Source organism: Branchiostoma belcheri, unplaced genomic scaffold, assembly GCF_001625305.1.
Source record: "Branchiostoma belcheri isolate BF01 breed outbred unplaced genomic scaffold, Haploidv18h27 scaffold128, whole genome shotgun sequence".
Taxonomy (NCBI): domain Eukaryota; kingdom Metazoa; phylum Chordata; class Leptocardii; order Amphioxiformes; family Branchiostomatidae; genus Branchiostoma; species Branchiostoma belcheri.
The window spans coordinates 263,635-286,234 of record NW_017802691.1 but is presented as its reverse complement, the minus strand read 5'-3'; the positions used below and the strand labels follow the sequence as shown (position 1 = coordinate 286,234).

General features: G+C 42.6%; 3 protein-coding genes across 5 annotated transcripts in view; 1 reads left to right on the top strand and 2 right to left on the bottom strand.

Annotated features, from left to right (window-relative positions):
- The first annotated feature begins 3,091 nt into the window (after positions 1-3,091).
- LOC109463586 (hydroxyacid oxidase 2-like) lies at positions 3,092-6,589 on the top strand. The gene is made up of 8 exons (XM_019760443.1): positions 3,092-3,423; positions 3,860-4,011; positions 4,447-4,582; positions 5,043-5,190; positions 5,460-5,663; positions 5,889-6,047; positions 6,242-6,311; positions 6,407-6,589. Exons 1-8 carry the CDS (start codon positions 3,284-3,286, stop codon positions 6,472-6,474), a joined length of 1,077 nt encoding a protein of 358 aa, XP_019616002.1. The 5' UTR covers positions 3,092-3,283; the 3' UTR covers positions 6,475-6,589.
- A 1,100-nt stretch (positions 6,590-7,689) lies between these two features.
- Positions 7,690-16,620, bottom strand: LOC109463585 (ankyrin repeat domain-containing protein 1-like). 3 transcript variants are annotated; one of them, XM_019760441.1, is made up of 9 exons: positions 16,077-16,620; positions 12,850-13,053; positions 12,076-12,378; positions 11,627-11,728; positions 10,549-10,647; positions 9,293-9,391; positions 8,614-8,715; positions 8,206-8,304; positions 7,690-7,937 (listed from the first exon to the last, which is right to left on the bottom strand). In XM_019760441.1, the coding sequence occupies exons 1-9, from the start codon at positions 16,530-16,532 to the stop codon at positions 7,800-7,802; spliced, it is 1,602 nt and encodes a 533-aa protein (XP_019616000.1). In that variant the 5' UTR covers positions 16,533-16,620; the 3' UTR covers positions 7,690-7,799. The 3 variants fall into 3 exon arrangements, with proteins under 3 accessions (XP_019616000.1, XP_019615999.1, XP_019616001.1); XM_019760440.1 differs by lacking the exon at positions 10,549-10,647 and adding an exon at positions 9,874-9,972 and having other exon boundaries at positions 16,077-16,614; XM_019760442.1 differs by lacking the exons at positions 10,549-10,647; positions 16,077-16,620 and adding exons at positions 9,874-9,972; positions 14,416-14,504.
- Positions 16,621-17,246: 626 nt separating this feature from the next.
- Positions 17,247-22,600, bottom strand: part of LOC109463550 — a 10,453-nt gene continuing 5,099 nt past the window's right edge. Inside the window, exons 9-13 of the mRNA XM_019760391.1 lie at positions 22,396-22,524; positions 21,985-22,098; positions 21,254-21,439; positions 20,081-20,233; positions 17,247-19,442 (exon numbers count right to left, since the gene is read on the bottom strand). Of these exons, the coding sequence (XP_019615950.1) occupies positions 17,247-19,442; positions 20,081-20,233; positions 21,254-21,439; positions 21,985-22,098; positions 22,396-22,524 (2,778 nt within the window). The remainder of the gene's footprint in view (positions 19,443-20,080; positions 20,234-21,253; positions 21,440-21,984; positions 22,099-22,395; positions 22,525-22,600) is intronic.

The following is a 22,600-nucleotide window of genomic DNA, read 5'->3' as shown; positions in this document are numbered from 1 at the left end:
CAGTTTGGCACCCAGGTAAATCTGGAATATGGATAATGTGAATAGGTTTCCCGTAATACCTACAACATTAGCATGTACATTTGTGCAGTCTTGTGTAGTACATTTGTGCATATCGTATCGTAATGCAACAGGAGTTAAAGATTTAAACCCGATATAAGGTCACAAACTTTGTTTTAATCGATAACATAGTTGGTATACTGTACACAATGGCCAGGTCACTAGAAGGAAGTGGTCTGAACGCATTGAGCAGTATCTAATCTTTATAAGCTTTGTGGCTTTAGCGAGGAGCACGGCGGTATTCTATGAATGACTTTGAGTTTGATGCCTGTAATCTTCTTCATAATGGGTCGTGTGGAGAGGGAATAGAGAAGCCCTGCCATTGAAAGGATAGATTTTCACGACCATATTATGGTCCGATGGGCCCCCACAAGAAAACTAACATAGCCAAACTGCGTCGCCAACCTGAGAAATAACCAGTAAATAACTACTTGTTCAAAAATTGAAGATTGTTAAATTGCAACTAGGATACATATTTTATTTGAATTCTATCCAGGATAAATTGCATTGACAGGATAGACTGGGACGGTTAGGTAGGTCACCCGAGGCTGACCTCAGCCCTGCCAGTCGTACCTCTGGGAACGTCCCCGGAGGACCTGGGCTAATCTATACCACTATCCGGGCTGGAATAGAAAGTCGGGCTGTTTCCTGCTAAAAGTTTGATACGACGGCCCCTCTAACAAGTAAGGCATATATGATAAATGAGTTTCTCTTTGTGGAGGAAGATTAACTTTCTACCAGGCACCATGGATCACTGGAAAAATAGTAGAAAACGGCCAAAATAAAGGGAATAGTATGCCGCTAAAGGGTCAGATAGCCCGCTAGAGAGATACAACTCACCGGGAGGAACCCATTTATCTTACATACCACATACCATCACAACAATTGGCCAGTTTGTGTGATTTTGTAACTTGCAATTGTCTTCAATGTATTGGACATCGCACGCTTCAACAACACTGGCTGCATAGAAGAATAATTTAGTTGAAGGAGTTTTTGCCGTTTTGAAGTTTGGATCACCGCGTATCGGAGGGAAGAAAACAACCTTTCGCGGCCAGACTCCCCAGGCCAATTCTCCTCTTCTTTTTGCCGAATTCTACGATCCGTATTTCCGTAGAAAGACATGGTACAGGCTTGGTGAATAGTCTGTTGCTTCGTTCACTACGATAATCATCTTCACAAAAAACCTACACTATACACACACACAACACCCACCAAAACAATATCACACTGTCGAAGGCATGAGACCTCCGAACTCTAGTTGTAATTAATATTGCCCGAAGCCTAATTAGTTAATTACACGTAGCATGAAAGAAATCCACAATGAACAAAATACATGACATGCGACTGCATTAATTTGTAAACATGGCAAAGTCGTAACCAGCAGGAAAGATATAGCGTACAATAGATAAGGCAATGTCCAATTGGTCAACAATTGGTATGTCAATTAAAAGAATACATGGAAGGAGACCAAAAAAGCCTGCCAATGAACCTTAGCTTGGAGAGTACACCATTCCCATTCCTGGGTACCCCGGCTTACCTTAAACATTGCGAGACCTACCTGACCTATAGAAACAGATCTTTCGTCGAAAAACCCTTCAGTACACTAGCCACAACGGCAAAGTTTATGATCGAATCCCGAACATAATCATCACGTCAAACTTTGGCCGCCATTTTGTTTACCCGGGTCAGGGTCATAGCGTGACCTTTGCGTCTCGTTCCCAGGATAACTCATTTGGATCTGGAGACAATTCAGGACACTAGATGTGCGCTCACAGTGACAACTGACCACATATGATTGAACCTCCTCGGACGAAATATTCAAATAATTTGCGAAATTCAACCGCAAACCATGTAGCTATGACGAAAACAAGCGATGAACATAGCGACACAACGATTTAGCTACAGGAAAAAATGGCAAAAGACGTGAATGACACATACCTGTGAATATTATGGGCCATTTAAGGACTACTACTAGTAATTGTACTTTCCAGAATGACGTAACTAGTGTACTTGTGCTGCAATAACTTCCATGATCGCAAGGTGGCGCCACGCCCTTAGCATTACGTCACCCTTTATGTCCTTTGCCCGCATGACGTCACTCGTTGCCCTAGTGACAGGGCCGCAGGTTTATAAGGCTGTGTTTAGCTGCCAGGGTCGTGCTGGCTATGTCGTGTGGGTACTTCGTACACTATGGTTACAATTTGCACTGCTAATGCAAAGGACGCGGGTTCGAATCCCGCACCCCTTTAGACCCACTGACGCCATCCAGCACTTTTTAGCAACAAGATAATATTAAACACACCAAACAAATTCCGTACACCTTATGGAATCGTGTGATATTTACATTAAATGTCTTCTAGATAGAACATGTAATTGACAGGCTGATTGCGTATGTGCATGTACATAGGGAAATAATGCGGCGTTTGTTGACTGTGCTGGCTTAGTCGAGTGGGTACATCGCCCCACAAAAACAGAAAAACAAAGAAAACGGAAAACGGACCAACCCATGAGGCAGGTTCGGACGTGGGTTCGAATCCCACGAACCCCACTGACGCAATCCAGCATTTTTCCTACCCTCCAAGCAGAGGTTTGGGGTTATTTTTAGGCTTTTTTATCGAGGTTTCTTTTTTGCACTGGATTTTTTTTTCACCCAACCCAATTCCAGTGCAAAAAAGAAACCCCTATAAAAGAGCCTAAAAACACGCCAAAAAAGCCTAAAACCCAAAACTCTGCTTGGAGAGTACATTTCCCTCTATTTAGGGTCATTTTAAAACTGTTCATGGATGACACCCTCTGTGTACCCCAATTTAATAGGATGCCACCCATATACATATATAAGTAATTTAGTCAGTGTGGCATAACATGTTAAAATGCAGCTTGAAAAAACAAGAGCACAATGGACAAAGCTGTATGCTACATTACGTACCCCCTAATGTCTTTATTGGTTTATTCCTGATGGTTTGATTAATGGATAACTAAATACGTCTGTCTGGTCAGTGGTCAAAGTTTAACCAAGGTAACAAGCATTCCAGTTTACCGTCTGCTAGCTTTTGGCAAAAGCTCATGCAACGCATGAACGCCTTTCTAAACCTTGTATCTGACTCGTTGTCATATCTATGTACTGTACCGTCATGATCACAATGAAGTAATGCTAGGGGAGAAGCTTTTAAATGAACGCGGACTTGTGAGGCATTTGGTGCAACAACAAGTTGTCGTCTGAAACAAGATGGCTGCCGGGAAGTTGGTCTGTGTTCAGGACTACGAAGACTACGCGCGGAAGCATCTGTCGAAAAGTGCCTGGGACTATTTCTCGTCTGGGGCGGACGACGAACAGACTTTGAGAGAAAATCAAGCCGCCTTTCGACGGTTAGTACATGTATCTTAGAAAACAATGAACCATATGCCAATACTAAGACACCATATACTGTAGTTGTAACGTATATATATATATTAATGTATCTGTTACTTTAATATGATATTGAGAGAAAAGTTGAGCACATTTGTACCAAGCAACAAGGAAATGCCTCGATTAATTGAATGGATATAAGGATCGCTATTATTATATTATATTATATTATATTATATTATATTATATTATATTATATTATATTATATTATATTATATTATATTATATTACATTGTGTTATATTATATTGCATTATAAGCGACATTGCAAACTAAATGTACATTATAGAGCAAGAGCAACAAGCATATAACTTTTAAAAATGCATATGCAATGATTATTATTCCAATTTTTAAGTCAGCTTATTGGTATGATGTTACTGCCTCACAACTTTACAGTATCAGGCTAAAGCCGAGAATGCTACGTGACGTGTCGACCAGGGACCTTACTACTACGATTTTGGGTGAGAAGGTGGACTTTCCTGTTTGCATCGCGCCCACCGGGCTACATGAATTCGCCTGGCAAGATGGGTCTTTGTGTATGATGAAAGGTATGCTTTCATTCTCTTTCTTAATTATTTTGTTATCTTAAAAAAAACATTTTCCTCAATTTTTTCAGGTCTTGTATGTGTGTCAGTGGGGACGTCTATCGTAATATCTGTATATTGCAGCCATTAAAGTTTAATGTCAATATTTACAGAACAAGATCTTTGCTTGACTAAGATACGAACTTATGCCTCAGTAAGTACCGCAGAAAGCTGCCAGGAGGCCCAAAATCGAACTTGACCTTCGTCTTCCCAAGATATACACACCTACCAAATACCATAACAACTCATCAAGACATTCTTAAGTTACCGTCGACCTACTCTGTCCGGATACGAAACACATACAAGCTCAAAGCCGCACAAAACAATACTTCCATACCCGGAAGTAAAGAGGAAGTATACTGCTCATAACGCCTTCGTTTTTCATCGTTTTTCTCCAAGCTGCTGCTTCCATGAACGTCTGTATGACGTTACCGACGTTCGCGACGTCGACGCCTAAGGAGCTGGTTGACGTCGCGCCGTCGGCCCTTAAGTGGTTCCAGCTGTACGTCACGCGGGAAAGGGACTTCATGAAACGGTGGGAACGTCATTTACAATGACGATATATGTACGGTATCAGTTAATGTATTAATGGTATAAAGCATTAAGTGAGTTATAATCATTTTGTAGCGTTGACCACTGACCATGAAGTATTGGGTGCCTGAGTCGTGGGGTTGTCTCTCTGTTCATCGTAATAGCTCTGGTTGCATGGTGGGCGGGAGGTGATTTTGACAGTTGATTCATTGGATGGTAAAGCCTGAAAGTGACCGAGAACGAGCTGGTTGACAGTAAGTGGGTAGTATGTGGGGGAAATCAGGAAGTGGTGTAATGGCGATGGCCGAGTCGAAGCTGGTGTGTTACGCCGAAGGGCGGTTATACCGGCTATACAGATACAGATTATGTTACACCCTACTGTCCCCTCTCTTCTATAAAGTTGACGGCTACGGAAACCTCAGGAAGCCTGACATCTATATCTTTTGTTTTTTTTTTCATGCCAGACTGATCCAGCACGTGGAAAAGCTCGGCTACAAGGCGCTGGTCATCACCATAGACGTGCCGGTCGTCGGCAACAGACGGGCCATGACACGGGACGGCTTCCACGTCCCGCCACATATCAAGATCTCCAACTTTGGGGATGAACTGAAGGTGAGGTTGTGTCGCAACCGGTCCAATGCAACCTTTAAATTCTTGTAGAAAAAGGCTCATCAAACGTCCGTGAACTGATATTAACTCTCTCTCCCTCTGTCTGTCGTCTCTCTCTCTCCTCTCTCTCTCTCTGTCCCCTCTCTCTTTCGTCTCTCTCCGTCGTCTCTCTCTCTCTCTCTCTCTCTCTCTCTCTCTCTCTCATATTCTTCCAGCCTGTGACGCTTTGCTGCTCATTGCCCTTATGGTGATGTTGTTGCTATTGTTCCCAGAGAAAGTACGCCTTCCCAGCTGATGCGACTGACCCCTCGCTGTCCTGGAAGGATATCGCCTGGTTCCAGTCCGTGACCAGCATGCCTATCGTGCTGAAGGGCGTGATGACGTCAGAGGACGCCAAGATGGCGGTCCAACATGGCGTCCAGGCCGTCTGGGTGTCCAACCACGGAGGCAGGCAGCTGGACAGTGTTCCCGCCACGGTAAGGTCTGGGGAACGGTTTTATTTACTGAGTGATTGAGTGATTGGTTGGTTGGCTGGCTGGCTGGTTGGCTGGGTGGCTTGTCTTCGTACTTGTTCTCAGTCACAGATGAAAGAAAGACATTGGATGCTATCTTATTATCCAGTTCCTTGAGTCTTGGTGTGATGTAAAAAAACTGTAATTTTCTATGACCTTCCAACCTGATGAAGTTATTCGCTAACCCAGATCGAAGTCCTGCCGGAAGTAGTCCGCGCAGTTGGCGGGCGTGTGGAGGTGTACATGGACGGAGGCATCAGGCAGGGCACTGACGTCATGAAGGCCCTGGCTCTCGGCGCTCGGGCTGTGTTCGTGGGGAGGCCGCCGCTTTGGGGACTGGCACACAGCGTGAGTTTGAACTTCAGGGATTATGATTTAAAGTAAGTTAATGTCATCAATATCGTATCCAGGTTCTAGATGGTCTCAGCGCGTCCAAGAACATAGACTTGCCCCAGGCACGGTTCTGGTGTAAAGAAAAAATGTATGTAATATGATGTATTCTGTGTACGCATGACTACCAAAGGTTTTGCTACATTTTGCAGGGAGAAGAGGGTGTGCGACACGTTCTACAGATACTCAAAGATGAACTAAGTCTGGCCATGGCTCTGTCAGGTGGGTTTGATACAGTACTTATTTTGTAGGATCAAACTTTTCTGCATACAAGTAAACGATGTTCATGGTTGATGCTTTTCTCTCTCTCTTTGCAGGCTGTAAGAAAATCAAAGACATCAATCGTTCCCTTCTACAGCATGAGAACGAACTGGCCAAGTTATGAATTGTGCAGAGATTCTAATCCAAACTGTGGGTAGCGTTTGGATGCGGTCGGTCAGCAAGATCGTCAGTGACAATAAACAAAATGGCGGCAAATGGGTTCGAATCATACGATTTCAGGGACCGGAAAGCCTATACTGTCCTTGACCCCCATTGAACCAATATCTAAGTTATCTGTGCAATAAAATGAATATGATGTAATTGTACTCATAGTCGTAACATCTTTGTGGAGTATATTTCCTAGACATTAGTAATAATGAAGTAGATGACAAAAGCATTTATTGACTTATGTCAAGTTCAGAGTGACATGTTGATTCTATGACTATGGCATTTGATACGAATCGTACATCAATAGTACATCAATAGTAGTATTTAGTATCTATGAATGCATTTGAAAGATTGAAAAACAGTTTCCTCTTCCATGCATTACACCAAACACACATCAGAAGTCAAATATCAAATCTTCATATATTTCTAAATAATAAGTAAAATATGCATTTTATGTAGATATGTTTTAACTATCTACATGCATATGATGATAGACGAGAAAGTTTGATATTTTTATCAGTAGTAGTCCTAGAATGGGACGTTTCAAGTCCTAGAAAAAATTTGTGGAATATGTGACCATGTAAACAGATACAAATATTAGATATTTTATAGTCTGCATATGTCTCTTTTTTTCTCTCAATTGCGTTTTACAAATGTGTAATACATATTGCGTGATTGCGATGTTTCAGAACGGAGGTGATTTTAAGACATATCTTGGCGTTTTACTGCATCTGTTTGTGGGACGCGCATTTTTCCAACCATTCGGACAAGAAGAAAAGAGAAGAATTTGTATTGTCGGGCATGCGAGAAGCAGCCTGGGATAGCACCAGTTCAAAGCATGCTGGGAGTAATTGATTATAAGCCACCTCACAGTTCTTAGTGAGCATGGGCAGTTGTAGCGCATTGTGTTGTAAGTTCAGAGTTTAAGGCCTCACACTTGTAAACGTGGGTCTGAGGGACCTCTGACCTTACCCATAAGCCCTCTTGATCTATGAGGAAGCTTTAGATGTTTTATTTCAGCTGGTTTAAGGACATGTCCTCACTTTCTTTGACCATTAAACCTCTGATCTTGCCCTTAATCCTTATAAGCATAATGGTGCTCGATCTGTGAGAAAGATAACTCTTCTTAAGATGTTTTCAGCGTTGGTTAAAACTCAGGGGCAATTCTCCTTATCCTCCTTGGCCTTTAAACCTCAGACCTTACCCATAATCCATAGCTTAAACATAAAGGTGCTTGATTTGTGAGAAAGATAAATCTTTTTAAGATGTTAAGAAGTTTCCTTAGCGTTGGTTCAAGGACAACTCCTTATCCTTCCTGGCCATGAGCTCCTTCAGCTTGCCGATCTCCATGGCCGTCGTCAGGCAGTCCCTCGTCTCCAGCTGCCACTCCTTTGTCATGTCAAACGGCTGGCTTTTGTCCTGTCAAAGCGACAAAGCAACAACCAATCAATGTAACGTCCATAAACGTAAATAAACAAGATGGCTGACGTATGACGTCAGAAACCAACATGGCAGCGCTCACTGGCCCAAGGTTAAAACAGAACATGTTTCAAAGCCAACCTGTGTTTGAACACCTTGACTTTTAAAATGAAAGTTTGTGTTGCTGGAATACTTGATCAGACACAACCAACAAACCTTCATCTGTTTTCTTTTGTATTTGTAGACAAAGTATAAAGAATTTTCTTACAAAGTTTTTGATGTTAATGTCGGCTCCTCTCTTGATGAGAATCCGCAGGATGTTGTTTCTGCCCATTCTCGCCGCGTCGTGGGTGGGCGTGTCTCCTTCCTGTAGCAGAAAATACCCCAAAATTATTACGCGTAGATCTAAGATCTAGATATCAGGGGTTGGTGGACCAACTTATGGGCAACCCTTTGCCCATGCATATCTACGAGTATCTGACATCGCCAGCTTTGGTTAACTGTTTTACTCGTGCTTTTGTAACATTTATGACAGTTTTCTACATGTAGTACTGCACGTAGCCGCAACAGTCCGGACCCTAACAACTCACAGAGACGTAGATAAGCTCTTACAACATTCTGTATCTTAGTCTTAAGTATGAAATTAAAAGATGAATAATTGATTGTGATTAATTACCCAGTCTTTGCAGTTGATGTCCGCTCCCCGGTCCAGGAGTTTCTCCACCATGTCCGGCCACCAGCCCACCCGCACGGCTACGTGCAATGGTGTAGCACCGCTCTGGGGTATACAGAAATGCGTATTGATAAGCAAATTTTTCATATCTTTCGTAAGGAGGGTGTAAATACATCTCAGCAAGTGAGCAGCGTAACGCCTCGCCAAAAGCTTGATGTTGAAACTTATATTTTGTGTAGTTTGTGAACCTTAACATTCGATATGAATTTGAATATTTATATCAACGAATCCTAATCAAGAAAAGGTCTGTCTGGAAGTAAATAGTCATGTGACCAAAATGGGGGGAATCCTTTTTTCCAATTTTCCCCCGTAACTTGTTGTCTCACCCTGTTCTTGGCGTTTATCGTAGTCTCTACCAGACTAACTACTCTGGCTATTTATAGGAGAATATTTGCCAGCAGAGTTTGGCCGCCTTGGGGTTTGACTGGCCGGAGGGAAAGAAACAACCTTCCGTCCGGACTCCCCTGGCCAATTTTACTCTTTTTTTTTTGGCCGAAATCTACGATCCGTATTCCCGTAGAATGGCCTGGTGGAGGCTACGTTTATCGTATATGCGGGTTTTAAGTGTTAGTTTTTGGGAAATATGTATTCCAATTTTCCTCTGGTAACTCGGTTGTCTCACCCTGTCCTTGGCGTTGATCTTGGCGCCGTTGTCGATGAGGTAGTCCACGATGGCGTGACGTCCGAACCGCGTGGCCCAATGGAGAGCGCTGCTTCCCAACTACAGACGGTTAAACACAGATTCAGTCTATGCATGGACCTATGGTCTAAGAGATTTTATTTTAGTGGAAATGCTCATTAGATCTAGCAATATAATGCCATTCTATCAGTGTATTGATATCCGTTGGAATGAAACGTACCATTGAACAGTGAATAGACCTTGTACCATTGGACAGTCTATATGGAGCTTAAACATAACATATGAGAGTCAGATATACGGGTAAAACAATGAGCTTCTTGGGAATACATAGCTTTCTTATACTTCTGAACCTCAAAATAACTTGAAACATTGCAGAAACCTTGGCTCGTCACTCAAAATAAGAACGATAGCGTTAAATGATTATCTACGAGGGTCTGAAACATGATTTGCTACTTACGGGTGAAAAGTGTGACACTATTGTAGGAACAAATCAAGTAGCAGTTCGACGATTAGTGAATCTTGCAAAGCCAGCGAAGCTTGGTTAGTTTGCCTTGCTACCTCACCTTGTCCGAACTGTCCAGCTTGATGCCGTTGCTGACCAGATGCTTGACGATGCGGACGTGTCCCTCGCAGGCCGCCCTGTGCAGGGCGTTTCTGTTGAACTGTGCACGGCAGAAGCAAGCAAAGCACTTAACGTAAGGACCCGCTCACATTCGTCGTGCGATTGTCGCACGATCGCCATACGATTGTTGTACGATTGTTGTACGATCGTCTTACGATTTTCACGATCGCAAAATGCGTACGATCGCAATCTGTGGGCATTTTTGCCAGTGTCGTACAGATGTCGTGCGATCGTCTTACGACCGTCATACGATTGTCGTACGATCGCCTACGACGAATGTGACCGCGCCGCAAGCGACAAGTCCAGCCCAGCGTTCTACTGGTACTCACGGTTGTGTTGTGTCGTCCCCGTCACGTGTCTGTTGCCATGGAGAATTCAAATAAGTCGTTAGCAAATCGCAAGACGCCACGTCATTCCTTTGCCGAAGTTCCTTCTGAATTGATTTCTAATTAATTGACATAATTTTAATATTTCTTCAATCTTTATATTCAAATAACTTAGAATTAGAAAGTCTTACGTCAGAGGAATGACGTCAAATACATATCTATCATCGCGCCTGCTGATTGGTCCCTGGACACAAGCTGAAACCTGCGCAGTAGCGCTCCACGCAGCTTACCTTATCCTTCGTATCGACGTTGGCGCCGCTGACTACCAAATGCTTGACGATTCGCATGTGCCCCTCGCAGGCTGACCTATGCAGGGCGTTCCTTTGGAACTACAGGTGAGGTGGTCAAAAAAACGTTGCCAATTTCCAATTCCAATCACTTGAATGTTTGTCGCAACGTAAAACAGGTAGGGATAGTTCTTTAGTCAGCATTTTATCTCAATCTCCTTTTATAGTATTGCGCGCGTGCAAGAAGCTAATATAAAATAACACTAAAAGCGCTATTTAAAAGCATTATGGCAAAGCGTTCGCGGACTTAAAGCATAGAAGCAACTGAACAGTCGTTTCATTGAAGCGACTAAGCAACGCAGCGCTTCCTGTGTTTACTAGAACGCAGGTTGCTGTAACATCTTTAAGCATTGCTCTGGCCGGCCATATGATGCTCCCTAAGAAAGAAATAAGGAAAGGCGGCACTGGAAAATGCGAAAGTCAAAGCTTTAGTCATGTCGCGCAATTGCGAAGCATTAGACTAACACTTAGACATATTTAAAAGCTTGCCAAATGTAAGACCCTTTTTACTTTCAGTTTGCATCATGCATGATTCATCGAGATTATGGCAGATAGGCTATAGATGCTCTAAAATCCTGTTGAAATAAAATACTGACGAGTCAGCCCTGAAGCAGCATAAAAAGCCTTTGTTAGGAACCTAAAGGAGTGAAATGTGCATCAACAGACACCCGAACGAACAAACACATATGAAAACAGTGATGATCAACAGGCAAATTCAAAACACAATGATAAAACAAATGCTAGTAAACAACCACTGTCCATTATCACAATCAACATATTGACTTCTACCAACAGAAATAAAGCTTCAAGATGAGGTAAAGAATTTCACATATTTTAGACTTAACACTAGCCTATCATATATGAGTGATACAATATAACTTAAACTTTGATTACACGATAATACACAGGAAAAAAAGTTACCTTCAACTGTTTGTATCACAAATATGACGATTTCTTTTCAGGAGAGATATACTGTTTGGCGTATGTAAAAGGAAATACCGTGAAGGTAAAGTTTTTGTACCTCGTCTCCGCCGTTGATGTCGATGCCCCGCTGCACGATATCCTTGACAGTCATGATGTCACCGGTTACTGCCGCCTCCAGCAGCTCCATTTTCAGGTCATCCTGTGGGGAGTATGGACGGTAAAATCAAACGACGAGAAGAACACATTTTTACAGAAGAGAGAGATGCCAATTGCATCAGTCTAATTTCTACAGTCTACTTTCTCTAGGCTAACGCAGCATGTAGCTGCGTATGCCAGAACAAATCGGTACTAGTCCTAAGTTGTTTTCTCGCATGCATTTTTTTTTACACCAATGGGGTATGTTAATACCCTCGGCAAATTATGATCGGCTCAGAGAGCTCTTTCCGAAATGCCCAAACCTCCCTATAATTCGATGAAGCCCACTGCATTCATCCTCCATAAGTTCTAAAGTCTTGGCTATTGCCCAAAATTTAGCAAAACACAAACCCTGGTCTTCCAAAGTTTGTCTTCTCCCTTTTCCTCCTCTTCCTTTCTCCTCTTCTCCTCCTCCTCCTTCTGTTTCGCCTCGTAGATTCCGGCAACTTCGTCCATCTCTTCAATCTCTTCCTCCTTCTCTTCCTTCTTCTCCGGTTCCTCTGCAGGCGTTTCCTCAAGAGGAGGAGGTCTAACTTCTTCCGTTACCGGTGGAGAAGGTTCTTCAGCTGGGGCTGGTGGTGCTTCGGCTGGGGCCTCGGTTGGAGTAGGCGCACTGGGGGCTTCATCCGGGACCTGCGGCGCTTCATCCGGGACCTGGTACATGAAGTAAATGGAAGAATGTATATACTAGTATGTATATACTGTGTACTCAAATTTGATGAAATGGGTATAATTTTCGATGTTGTGCGTATGCTATATGTGTAACATATGTTATTTAAGACCCAGGAAGAGTAGCGAAGGATGTATATTTATGTTTACCGAAGGAAACATGTTTTTGCTACGTTTCTTCTTCTTCTTCCGTTCCAAACACTGACCTCTGACCTGGCCAATGACCTGATTTGTTGACGTCTACCATGGTAATTGGTGTTGGGTTACATCATGTTGCAATTTTATAGCAGGAGGGATTTATACTCCTGTCTGACCATATATATGAATGTATTTGAGTAAGAATTAACAGAGCAGACAATATGCGAAGGTAAACATTATGCATTTGCTTTGCAAATGTTGCCTTTCTAGTTATATATATATGTACTATCACTAATGAAGTTCTTTGAAACAACCAACCTGTGCGGGGCCGTCGACCTCCATGGGCGGCGGGGGTTCGGGGCGGGGAGGGCCGAAGGCGGAGACGGGTTCGGGGGAGGGGGACATGCCGGGCTCCGGGGCGTGCGGCCTCTCCGGGCCGGGAGCCGTCGGGCGGTTGGCCGGCGCGTCCGCTCCCCAGCCGCCGAACTCTTCGAACTCCAACTCGTCCTCTTCGTCCGCCATCTTGGTTCGAAAACAAAGGTCAAATATAAACTTCAGTTCAGAAAGAAAATACATGTGGTAAGCTATAAAAATGTATAAAACACAAAGATGTTTTCTATTCTACGTATCTAAAATGCTGATGGCTTTCTATTGGTTGTCAGGAAAGACGTGCTTCACGCACACGTGAAAAAATATTATTTCAAAATTGTATTGACCTTGACCTTATATAAGATGACTTCCTGTACCCATGAATCAGGCGTCTGTAGTGATTTGAAATTGAATAATTATTAAAGGTCTTAAAAAACTACAGGGCCAGGCGGCAGTATGTTTACGGAGCTTTTTTATGGAACGTAAATCATGGGTCTGAGGCCTGTTATATACTAACTATATAATATTACCTTGTTATCAAATAGAGCCAGTAAAAGTGTTTCATGAGTGAAAGTATTACACAGGAAAACAACGATTTAAGACATTGCCCAATCACTCAATAAAAAAGCAAGGAAAGAATATCATTGATACATATATTCCAAGTTGATCCAGGAATTCGTTTCAAGTTATGACAATTTTACGATGTGTTAAAAGAACCCTAAATTACATGTCCCAGGAAGCAGTTTCCCTGGATGATATTTGATAGTCTGTTTTGCATAAATTTAGAAACACCACACGCCCCCACCTGTGGTGCAGCCAACCCCACCCCATGCCTCACCCCGCCCGTATACGGGCGATACCCGATACGGAAAACAAGCCCGATGTTTGGGAAATACCAGCAATATACGCCCTCTAGATACCCTTGCTTTGTCTATAAACGCTAGCGTTTTAGATATGCAGCAATGTTAGAAAATTAACAGTTATTTGCGGCTGCTGGTTGCTGGTTTATGTCTGAACATTGGCGGAGTGTTGTAGGGTTGGAACAAGGGGGTACCAGAGTTGAACATGATCCATACAGCTGGTATTCCGACATGACGTTCCAGGCATACCCCAGGGACTGGGAAACTGACGGGACAGATGCGCCAAAATCGACGCTTTCGGAATCGGCTATACAATCACACAATTGTTTCAAAACTAACAACAGAAGTAGCGCGTAAAGGCAGATTACAACCTTAGATTGTATAATCATCTATCTGAAGCACTGTACAGTTTATATTTGATACGCGATATCTATTGTTTAGTTGTCCTGTTGCGAAACCCACGTTTGCGAACAGACCATACCACACTTTCCTTACGAAATGCCCTAATTTCAACGTCCAACAACTCCCAAATTCGGGCACATGTCAATCAAGTTTCTTGTGCAACATTCCTCAAAATTATGGCGAAACATTTTGAGAAAGGGCTGAGAAATTTGGCTATGAAATATAAGGTATATGATGGAGAGATGGTACGTACCGTGGCCTATGCTGTCATAGAATCCCTCGTTGTCATGTTTCCAAAATTTCTATCTTTAGGTAGCCGACCCCCCTCCCATCATCTTTTTGTTGCTGAAAATAGCGGCACCCGATGGTAGGGTATTCAGGAGTGCTCCGATCATATTTCTTACAAAAACATCGTTACATTTCCCGCCATATGCGGCCTAGTGACGTGTGCATGTTAATTAGGTCATTGGCCAATCATCATTTAAAAAGATATCCAGATGTTAAACAATTTGGAGAAATATTATATAAGTATATTGAAATTAAAGTGGATGCCATTTTTTCCTTCACCACAAATTTCAATCATGAACGTTTTTCTGTTGTTGATTTTTTTTCCATTTTCAGGCGCTAAGAACTTCCGTTTTGCTGTTCAAAAGGCAATATGTGAAAGCAGCTGGACCACCAAGGCTCTGTTTCAAAGCAAATACAAATATGTTTATCTTTGGTTTTCTTTTTAGCATATATGGATTGGGGTGGGGCAGGCGGGTGGTATTCAATATTTTCTATTTTGATGGGTTTGAGTTCTTTGAAGTTCTCCTATGTCAGAACTTTTCTATAGTACTTCTAGGATGACAAACATTCAAGTCGTTAGCACTTTCTTCAATTGTTGTCATTATGGTAGTATCTATCTTTTTAATGGTTACTGGTTAGAATTAAATTCAACAATAATCCCCAATCACAAAATGCGATTTAGCATTAAACACATTGACTGCGTTAAATGGTCAGAAATACTTAAACAATAGAATATTGATCTTATATTAAACAACAAAACAAAAATGAATTCATAATTCTAGAAGGACATCTGAGGCAATCATAGGTGTAAATGTCGTAAATGATCTTGTGTAGCTTATTTACGACAGCAAGGACGATTTGCGGGCTGCCAAAACGAAGTGGGGTCATGACTGCTCTCTTATGTCAAGGTGACATGAGAGACGTACTTAAAGGGATATCATTCACCCTTAAGTGGGTAGTCGTAGCTCTAAATGGTTCTGGAGACGCATCATCATCATGCATGACGGTCTGACTCAGTTGGAAAATACGTTCAAGCACGTCATTTGAGATATTCTAGAAAATTAAATCATTGACCGAAGCACATGCTAGTACCTGCAGTCGATGAATTGATCATTATCATGAATTCACATTACAATTTCAAATCCGGACCTCACAATAAAAAAATCCTCTAGCAATGACGTCATTATGACGTCATCTGCTCGTCATGTGCAATACATGAAACACTTGACTATAATTTTGCGAGAAGCCGTCATAATATTTCTTTCGGACTGTACCAAAGTAGTTTTATTTATCACGTAAAAATCAAATAATTATGTTTTACTGCAATTTCAATAGGAAAATGGATATTTCCTTATATACGCCCATGCCACTTGCGGTGTCATTTGTGCTTGATTAATTGACTTCTGTAAACGATCTGTTTTCGCGTGCATTTCTTCTTACATTGTTTCGTAACATCTTACATCTGTAAGTCACACTTACCTGCTTTCAATTTGAGTATGACTCAATGAAATAAAGAAGGAAAACTATACAGCAGAAACAAGGATTTTGATTATTGTTTATTTAATTGTATTCTATAACTATTTAAACGGTACGGAGAGTTAGACAGAGGGAATGAGACATACTTACCCTTGACGGAGAAGGAGAAGCACTAGTGGGACTCCTGTCTTCGTATCTGGCTAAGAACCTTCTCTCCAGCTCCGCCTGAGTGAGGAGCTCGTCCGTCGGTGTCCGACAGTCTTCCCGCTTGCCTGTCCGGCTCCACAGCCAGCGCAGCCTCCTCCTCCTGCTCTGCAAGACCGGCTGGTCCAGTTCCAGCGAGTTCTTCCTCAGCAGGGGCGTCGGAGGAGGCGAGGAGTCCTCGACTGAATGTATGGGGTTCGAGTCCCACGTTGGAGTCGGTTCCGAGGAAGGCCGGTCGGCGATTGCATTTGAATCGAGACAGACTGCACAGGCCATAACACGATCTGGGGAGGAAAGTCTAACATACAGGAGAAGTGGCGCTGTAGGGCCAGGATTACAGGACGCCTTATCGGTGGTAAGTTCTCTGTATGGGCGCGCCGGGGTCCGACATCTTTTGGCCATTTCTGGACAGAGATATGTGACGCTATTTATCCAATGATTGAAGATCCGAGGTTATGAGAGTTCAAACCTTCAGTTCCGTGAATAGTCGTGTGAGTCATTTGAAGGGAAAAAGTTCTCTCTAAACCAGCCAGAAGTCAGAAGAAAGTTAACTCGCATTCTCACCTAAGACAATAACATTATAACACGGATAAAAAAATCTACCCAGACGTCTTATCACATAGTACATTGTACTTACTTCTGTCCACACTACATCAGCCTGATTCATAGTCTATCTAATAATCTATCTTGCCACCACTACTGTGCATTGCAGTATCTTATATACATAGGTAGCCCAGGTTTAGATATATGTTGCAAACAAAAAAACTAGACAAGTAGAAATAATTGGTGTGTTCATATCTATTCTAATGAGCAAGACTTAGATCAGAACACCTGCAGGTTATATGATAATTCAATATATGTATATTTTCAGTATATCTATCCTCTTTCTATTGCAAAACCCTGAAATCCTTCAAAACATCGTCCTGTTTGCTTGGTGTTTATCCGGTAACAATTCGAGCAAATTCGTAATTTTTTCCATAAACGCAACTGCCTTTCAAAGATTAAGATGAACAGTACATTGATAATAGCTTCTTTTACTTGCAACTGAGACAAACATTCCGTAAAAGACCCTCAGTAAATCTTGAAAAGCTTCTAAAGTTCTAAAAAAATCTATGATTAAATAGATGAGGTACAATTTTCATCACCAAGATCTTTTCGCGCTTTCCATTCAGGTGGTACAAACGCCTTGGTTGGGAAGGGTTTTGGAACCTTGCTTTTCGTTTCTAGGCCCTTCCACATGGTGACTAAGTCCGGCATCGAGCGATACATTCTAGAGGAACCAGCCGGGTTGTTTCTAGGAGAAGGAGGCCGACTAGACGCCACCTGACGTAGCTCGGACATGGCCTCGAACAGCCCTAGATGCTTCTTGACTGAGAACCCGGATGAATCTCGCCCAATCTCGCTGGCTCTCGCGAGAGACCGCGGCATGCCCGGTCCCATCAGTTGGTGACCATGACCTTTCTTGCCACCTTGTGATTGTGGCTCAGTAATGGGGGGTGAAGCTTCCACCTTCCTCCATACATTTGAAGGAGCTGTGAAAATTGCCGGCTCCTTGATGGGTTGTGGATCCATTTTGATTGGTGTCGGTTGCGCAATTGGGTGTGCCACCTCGGGAAACTTCTCAAACCTCTTTTCTTCGTTTTCCTCCTTGTTGACATCATCCTTTGGCTGTTCCTTAGTAACGCTGACGGCTGGTTTGAGCATCTCTTTGAACCGTGACACTCTTGCCCGCTGTTCTTGCTCTCCAAGCATGGCCTTCTCTTGCTTCATTTTCTCGTTGTTCGTCAACGGCGGTCCTTTGAAATTGCTGATCCCTACAGACGCATCTACACTGAGTTTATTAGCAGTTCCACTCCGCGAGTTGCTGGGCGACGGGGATCGATTGACAGCAACTTCAGGCGATTTTCTGTCGAAGACAGGAGTAGGGGTGGACAACTGTCTTCCCGTGTACGACAATAGGAAGTCGTCATCTTCGTCCTCGTCACTTGATTCTGGCTCAAAAAGGTGCTGTGCTAAACTCTTAGGTTCTGCAATAACTGGCATGGCTTGCTTGTTGATACCTTTCTTGACAGCTTTTTGAGCAATTGGGTTTAGCCTGTGGGTTGGTTGATCCCTTGATGTCAAGTTTCCTTGAGTATCTATGCTATCAGACTGTTCCTTGTCTATCCCCGAAGCTTTAATTTCTTGTGAGATGTGTATAAAGCTCGCAATCGGACTTTTTGGTTTCTGTGTTTCATTTTGCCCAAATGTAGGCTTTTCTGCCACCTCTATTTTTGTAGAGCCTTCGTCATGCTGTTTGTTTGGCTTTTCTTTTGACACTGTTTGATCCGCGGAAAACACGACCTGCTGCCGACCAGAAGCTGGTCGGGGACTCGGACTTCGACTTTTCCAACCCGTGTGGTCTGTGATTCCCTCTGTGAGGCCAAGGGAAGATTCTGTCAAAGCCGTAGATGGAGATTTGCTTTCGTCTCTCTCTGCTTTTGTGGTGGAGAATGAAGTTGTTGTGGCTGTGTTTGGTTGGGTTTTCTTGTCGCCATTTTGTTTCCATTCCGAAATGGCGGCTAATATCGTCACTACTTCGTCATCAATGTCGTTTGCGAACGGCAAATGTTCATCACCATCTTCTCCATCCCCAATGTCTTCCTCCTTTATCAGGTCTTCGGCAACATCTTCGTTCTCGGCCGACGGAATCGGAGTCAGTCGGTGACGTTCGTCTCTTCCCGGCGCCGCTCGGTACTCGTCGGATCTCCGACGCACCCATCGGTCTAGTTCGTCTTCGCTCGACATGTACCCTCGGTCTTCGTCGCTGGAGTCGAAATCCCCTCGCTTAAAAAAGTACTGATACCGGGAGAATCTTAGCTCCTCCGGTATCTCAAACACAAGGTCATCCTCTTCATACTCCTCTAGACTTAGATTTTCCTTCCCGTCACCCCCTTCTCTTTCCTCTTCCACTTCCGGTGTTGGTGGCGGCCCCAACAAGTCCCCATAATCCAGTTCGACTTCCGGTTCCACGCTGCTGCCGGCATCGCTGCTTTTGCTGCTGATGGGTCGCTCTGATTGGCCAATCGACGTCTGCGTCACAGGAAACTGTAAGACCGTCACACGGTTGATACTTGCTGATTGGTCCGAATTTTCAAATTCTGCTTTTTCATTTTCATCCTCAGATACGCCATCTTTGTTTTCTGTGACGTCCGAAGTTCCCTCTATGTTTTTGACGATGCTTATGATCGTGTTGGTGTCGTTCTCAGCTGCCTCGTCGTTGATGTCGTTTTCGACTTCCCAGTCAGATTCTTCGTCAGTTTCATCTTTCTTCTGTAAAAAGGAAAATGTTGAGTATGTTTTAGTGTACAACATATATATCTCTAAATTCACGTATTTCAGTAATTGTATACACATGTCACACTATGTTTTCATACAATATATACACATATTGTCTAAGATAATAGACTATTGCCAGAATTATGAGCTTCATAATTATTCGCAAAGAAAAACACAAATTAAAAAGGGTAAATATGTCGCAGATATTACATTATCGTAAGTTCAACTGTTGATATTGCTAGTCGTTTCCAGAGATAGGACTTTTTCCTTCATGTGGGTGCAAGTATTCTAGTCATAAAATTTGCCACTGGCTGCATGCAAACCATAAGTCACACTAGCCATTTCGAATTCAGTCTCACGAATTCCAGCTTCCAAATGTGATGCTAGCTATCGATCATGAGTGTCGCCCTTTATGTGGCGTACGGGTTTTGCTACTTTGTCACGCCAAAGTAACGAATTGAAATAAATCATTCTCATAAAACTGTAACAATATGTAACAATCAAGCGATGCCTGAAACTGCTACATATCATGTTACATATTAGTAATGTCTTTTTACTCGGTCGTAAAACCGCCATCTTTCAATGACGTTTGCTACAAATTGTGGCAACTTTATGCAATCAAGAATACTTACGATTTCCTTGCGTCTAGGCCAAAGAACCTTGACCCCCATCCACCCAATCAGCACGACCGCTGACGTCACAGATAGAACGAGAACGAACAAAAGAAACAACACTAAGAACAACACGAACAGGTCTGTGACGGGGTTCGCCATCTTGGATTTCTTCTGGTCCAGGTCTTCAAAGAATCCACTGGTCCTCACAAATAAGGGCGACGTTCCCGCGCCATGCTGACTCCATGTTTTCCCTTTTCTGGTAGACTAAGCCATATGTACGTATTTGTTATGGCAATGGTATGAATATACTTTGAACCAGTCAAGGATAAAACTAACAAGCTTAAATCCGGGGGAAAGGAGGAGGAGACTGTAGCCTGTTGTAACTCTATTAAAAGGAAACCTACTTCTATGTTGCTGTTGTTATTAGTATTGCAACGTGTATGGTGATACAGTATATCAGTATACAAATAAAGATTTATAAACATTTGGCTTTTATACCTTTATTCCAACCAAGATAATTCACCATAGTATGTCCACTGAGGACAGATTAATACATTGAACACAAAAAACAAAAACACCATAGTAAATAGTATATAGTAATCGTAACATTTAACCAATATACGAATGCCAAATGTAAGTTAGTTATCAAAGTGTCAAATCATCTTATCATGGTATATTTTGCGATGCGGTAAATTCCTAGTTTATAAAACACCAGAAAATCTGTCTAGGGTGATTTTCAAAGATTAGTCTTCTTGTTCTTCTTTATTTTATATCTCAGGTAAACGACTACCCATAAAAACAATACATCTTAATTTTAAAAAATAATCGAAAGACTAATAGTCTATTATATGCACCAGACAATTAATTTATAACATCTGCACCCTGGTCCTCATGAAAAACCTAGTCCGGGTCAGTGCACACCGGGACAATCTCTCCATTCACGAATTTAATTTTACAGTAGCGTGCACCACGTCTAACACGTTGCCTAACACGGCTATTGTAGGACGTCTCCATACTGTCCCCACCGTCCATCTCTTGTTCCCAATAATCTACATAAATCCAACAACAACATTAATTGGTGTCACTTCTTGATTGTATATATATATATATATATATACAGAACGAGAAAGAAAGAGAGTGAGATAGATACGCGAATACAATAGTGATGTGCGATCGTTATTATAAATGAACAAGCCCATTATTAACATATGTAACCTCACCTCGAGCGTTTTCCTCGTGGGCTCGGTACAGGGTAGCATCATGACACACCGGCGGCAGCTGTGGGCGCAGGATGACGTCATCTTCAGAACTCACCGGGACGGACTGGTTCAGGAAGACGACTTGGTACACGTCAAAACTTGGCACCTCGCCGGAATCCTGTCGTAAGAAAAGACCAATAATAAACTCTATCTAGATAGAGTTCCACAGATTAACAGACTTGAGACCTTCTACGGTCGTGTCTACGGAGGATTCTGAACATCAAGTGGTGAAAACATGTAACACATAAATGTGTACTGCAGAGGGCGAACACCGCAGACATTGGAACAATCATAACAAAGAACACATTAAGATGGGTGGGACATGTCTTAGGAATACCGGAGGAGCGGCTATTTAAGTTCCGGCTCGAATGGATCTCAAACTGCGGGAGGAGGTCCAGAGGGAGACTGAGGAAGCATTGGCTAGACTGTGCTCGAGGATGTCAGGTTGGCCACGGGCAATCCAACTCTAACCCTGGAGGGGTTAGTGACGAAGGATACTAAGGAGACGGGGACTACTTGGCGCAGGCTACTCATTAGAAGATGAGAAGATCTCGTAAGTACGTAAGAGTTCACTTTGGTGCGGATTGATACTTTACATAACCAGTAAACAAACTAACAAATTAATGAATAGATACTAGTAGTTAATGTTTGTATTGAACTCACCTCTAAGGACTCCATCACACCCTCCATCTCATCAATGTCAAAGTCGTTTGTCTCGTTGTCCTTTTCGTTCTCCAACACGTAACAGCTACCTTGGTGGTAGAGCACAGTCAGACCCTGTAAAGATGGCATTTGCAACGTTGGCTTGTACTATCTCCATCACAAATGCGACTGTATCGTGGCCCTGTACTTCTCAACTGGTTTTATTGATTGATTGATTGATCTCAAAACAGTTTTCTTCAGTTCGAAAATATAAGTGAAAGATTTCAGACTTCCCATTTAAAAACTTGTAATTTTTACCTTTCCATCATCTATTGATTGCTCATGAGGTGCTTTATTCCTGTAAGCAAAAGAATATAGTTACATGTATATAGACTAGTGTAAACGTAAGCTCCTTTGTATTCTTAGCTTTACCTCTTTAGTTTGTATAATCTCCCCGTCCACAGTGTTGACGTCATCCCGGTACGTCACCAATCCGTTCACCCGGTCCACCTCCACCTCCTCTGTAAACGTCTGGCCGTTAACGGAGGCCTTTATGGTGAACTGTAACAAAAACAGCAGAAAAAAAAACAATTGTCTTCATATACGCCTAAATTATTGATTCATCCATCCATCTCTT